Source organism: Gaeumannomyces tritici (assembly GCF_000145635.1).
Source record: "Gaeumannomyces tritici R3-111a-1 unplaced genomic scaffold supercont2.7, whole genome shotgun sequence".
NCBI classification, from domain to species: Eukaryota; Fungi; Ascomycota; class Sordariomycetes; order Magnaporthales; family Magnaporthaceae; genus Gaeumannomyces; species Gaeumannomyces tritici.
In genome coordinates this window covers 1624392-1628436 of record NW_008804551.1, presented here as the reverse complement: position 1 = coordinate 1628436, position 4045 = coordinate 1624392, and the positions used below count along the sequence as shown (strand labels likewise).

At 33.1% G+C, this 4045-nt stretch overlaps 1 protein-coding gene across 1 annotated transcript; it reads left to right on the top strand.

The window, feature by feature from the left end:
• Nucleotides 1-819: 819 nt before the first annotated feature.
• GGTG_11856 (hypothetical protein) lies at nucleotides 820-1135 on the top strand (the record flags this gene model as incomplete). The annotated part of the gene is made up of 2 exons (XM_009229747.1): nucleotides 820-880; nucleotides 951-1135. Coding segments are annotated over 2 exons (246 nt in total), but the record flags the coding sequence as incomplete, so codon positions are not given.
• Nucleotides 1136-4045: the final 2910 nt, after the last annotated feature.

Genomic DNA, 4045 nt, shown 5'->3' with positions numbered 1-4045 from the left:
AACAATAATTAAATATCGAAAATAACGGGAATTTTACCGTTTTTTGCTAATTACGGGTAAAACCTTTCCGTAAAATCCAAACTAATTTCTTTTTTAAATACCGATAACACGTTAGCAAAGCAACGGGAAATTTACAATGCGTTTATGTTACAAAGTAAATAGTATATACTGTTATGAGGAAGCTTTAAGCATAAATATTAAATGCTTAAAGCATCGGAAAAGCGGTCCCCTTGCCTGGAAGCGTATAACGCTTCCAAGCGTTAAAAGGGAAGCTTAATAAGCAAGGAGGACAGGGAATTACGTGTATATAAAGGGCAAAGGCCCTTACGGGACCTTGCATTTTAAATCCTTTTTTCCTTAAAGCATATTAACCGGAATAGCCTTATACCGTGCTTATCCCTTTTGCTTGCAACAATTATAAGCCCGGCAACTTTTAAACCTTTTAACGTAAAGTAAAAGGTTTAGCAATACGGATTTATTCCTTTTTCATTACTTTTATTAAATCGTTTTTAAACGCGCTTTTTTAAGCGCGTTTATCTTTTTTTTCTTTTCCGCAATTTTTTTACGGAAAAATTTTTACGCTTCCAAAAATTTTTTCGACAAAGTTTTTTTTGCCGAAGCAAATTTGGTTGTTAATTCCGAACGTTGCCGAAAACCTTTATTAAATTCCACTTTTTTAACTTTTACGTTTTTACGCTTTTAAAGTTTCCAACCTTTTGTCCTTTACCGCTTTATTTTTACGAATTTCCGGTTATTACCAGTTATAAGTAGCACGAATAACGATTTTTTCGTAATAGCGCTACTTAAAAATTAAAAGCAATGGCTTACGTAATTTACGGCGTTTCGTTAAAACGCATTAATCCTAAAGATTTGGAACCAGGTTAACCTTAATTTAAAATCCCCGAACGATATATAAGCCAACAAAACCCTGGATTTTAACTTTTTTACAGCAAAGGCCCGGGCTAAATACGTTAAAAACCATAAATTTAAACGCTTAGTTTGGCAAACGATCTTTTTAACCGAAAAGAAAAAGGCTTGCTTAAAAGTTTGGCAAAGCAAAAGCGAAATTACGCAAAGATTTAATCCCGAGCTTTTCCAAGCCCTTTCGGTTTTTACCAAAGGTAATTTTAAAGCCAAGCACAAAAAAGCGCTTAAAGCAAAGGATACCGCGAGCAAAACCGTTTCGAAAAAGATTACAACCTTTTCCAAATGAATTAACTTTTCCGTAAACTTTGTCGCGCTTGCAAACGCGCAATTAAAAGCTTAAACTAATAATTACGTTATTTTTCGTAGCATTATTATTTGCTTAAAAACGCTTTACGTTCCCATTTCCATAATGGAAATTTAAATAATTTTTTAAAAGTACCGCAATACGTTTAAAAAGGCCGCTAGCATTATAAATGTTAACCAATGGTTTCCAAAATTTTAAGCGATTTTTATTTAAGCCAAAATTAAAAACGTTTTTAAAATACAAAACTTTACGCCTATGTTTAATTTTTTTAAATACATAAAACGTTTTAACCCTTTTTAAGCAAAGCGTTACCGTTAAAAAGTATTTACGAACGACTTTACGGGAAAAATGGATACTTTGGTTATTAAATTTTTAACGATTTTTTTTTAGCACCGTATTAATAATTCGGGCACCAAAAAAAAGCTTGCGTTTTTAACCTTCGGGGGCGTATTTAAAAATAAAAACGAAAAAGTTAAAAACATTTAGCAAAATAACGCGATAACGTACAAATGCCCGGTTTGCATTTAAAATTATTTTTAAAAGCCAAAGGATTGTTAAAAGCTCGTTTACGTGCTTACCGGCGATTCCGAACGCTTTTGCAACAAATTAAGCAACGAAAAGTGCAAAAAAATTAAAAATTTTTTGGAAAAAAACCGTTAAAAATTATTTAAAAAATTTTTCCTTTCCAAAAGCAAATTTAAAAATTCCGTTTGGGGGAAACAAGCCGAAAGCGCGTTAAATTCCGGTTCCCGAACTTTAAAAAAAAATGGGATTTAAACGCGGCCGTATTTAAAATGCCTTTGTTTTAAAGCGTTTTTTTGGCTTTCGACATTATAAAAAATATTTATTTCGAAAGCACGCTATTCGATAATTGCGGTTCGCTTTATATCGTTAACGATAAAAAGCGTTTCGACGAAAGGTCGTTTTAATCGTTAAACGGTACCAAAACGGTTTAATGCGGCACTTAATACCTTTCGATTTTGGGACGTAGCATTCGTACGCTTTTTGGTTTTTTAAACGGAAGCGAAAACCTTAAGCTTTATAACGTTGCTTTAATAAAAAGCTTTTATATTAATATTATTTCGAAAGCCCGTTTAAACGCCAAAAAGGTATGGTTTTACGGGAAAAACGCGATTTTGCGCATTAAAAAGGTTACCGACGAAAAAGTAATTAAGCGTTTTTAGCGCAAAAATAACGTAATGTTTTATAAATACAAGCTTATTGTTATTTATTTTGTATTAATTACGTTACAATTTTTTCCAAAGGATACGGTTTTAACCTTTGCAATTAAAAAATTTTTACGCCGCAAGCGTATTACGTATACGTAACGTCCATTTTCGGATTTTACGAAACCGCAAAAAAATACCGCCGACTTTTAGTACTTGCGTAATGGTTATTTGGAATTACAAGCGCTAAAAGCTTTCGTTTGGAACGCCCGGAACGTTAAAATTAAAGGACCCAAGCGGATTAAGTGCGAAGCATGCGCAACAATTTATGCTATAACCGTCGTTTCCAAACGCTTTATAAAAAGGGCTATACGCCTTTTTTGGAAAGTTTAATTTAACCAATTTAATTATTTTAAATCGAAGTTAAAGATAAATTGGGTTTTGCTATTAATGGACAAATACAACGGCAAAACCTGGAACTTTATACTTTTAAACAAAAAGGGACCAACGGTTACCAAAATTTTAAAAAAATGGAAAGCGTAAATAAAAAAATAATACGGATTGCTTGTTATTACTTTTAAATACGACCAAAAAAAATCCATTATATTTGTAAAAAGGTTTTCGAAATACAAAAAATGGGCTTAAGCTAAAAGCATTATTATCGAAACCTTACCGTTATACACTTACGAGCTTAACGGAATAATCGAACGTACGGGATAAAACGTTATTACGAAAGGGATACGCATACGCAAAAGCGCAGGATTTTTTAAGCATTTATAGCCGGAAACGGTTTACGCTGCCGTTTGGTTAAAAAATATAAATTTTTTACCGTTAAAAAGCATGCACGCTTCCAACGATATTTTTTTAAATTAATTTCGGGGGTGGTTTTGGCATTACGCCCCGAAGCTTTTTACGGGTTTAATAACCAATTTAAAATCGGATTGGAACGGTATTTACGCTTACGGGTGCAAAGCTTATCCTTTAAATGTAAAAAGGTTTTATAACGCGAATTTTAAGCATTTTAAAGTTAACCTTCGTGCCGGGGTTAAATATTTGGTAAATTACCAAACTTTTAACATTTACCGGATTTGGGTCCCGTTAAAAAAGAAAGTAATAATTACAAAAAACGTTAAATTTAATAAAAAAAGCTTTTTTAAAGGCAAACAAAAAAAGGACCCAATTAACGTAATTATTTATAATTTATTGGTTAAGTACGACGAAACGAAAAACCCGTTTGCAACCCAAAAAGGAATTGTTAATGCGCTAGGGCTTTTTTAACCGAAAAAGCTTTAAACATTTACTTTTGCTACCAAGCATTAAGGTTAAAAATTGGGGGTAAAAAAGTTAGGTCCTATCGTAACCATAAAAGCTAAAACCGCAAAGGATTCGGCCGACGGGCCAAATCCAAACGCGTACAAATTTTTAATTCCAAATGCTTTAAAAAATGGCTATAAAGCAAAGCAAATGCGTAATACGGGCTTTTTACGTATGGGCAATTCGTATTACGGCTTTATACGGCCCGGGAAAAGCGATAACTTCCCGCCGGTAAAGGGTAAAAGTAACGACGAGCCCGAAAAATAACCTTTAAAACCGTTTAGGGCTAGCTTTACTTTATAAGGCAATAAACCGGTCCTTGCTTACTTTAAAA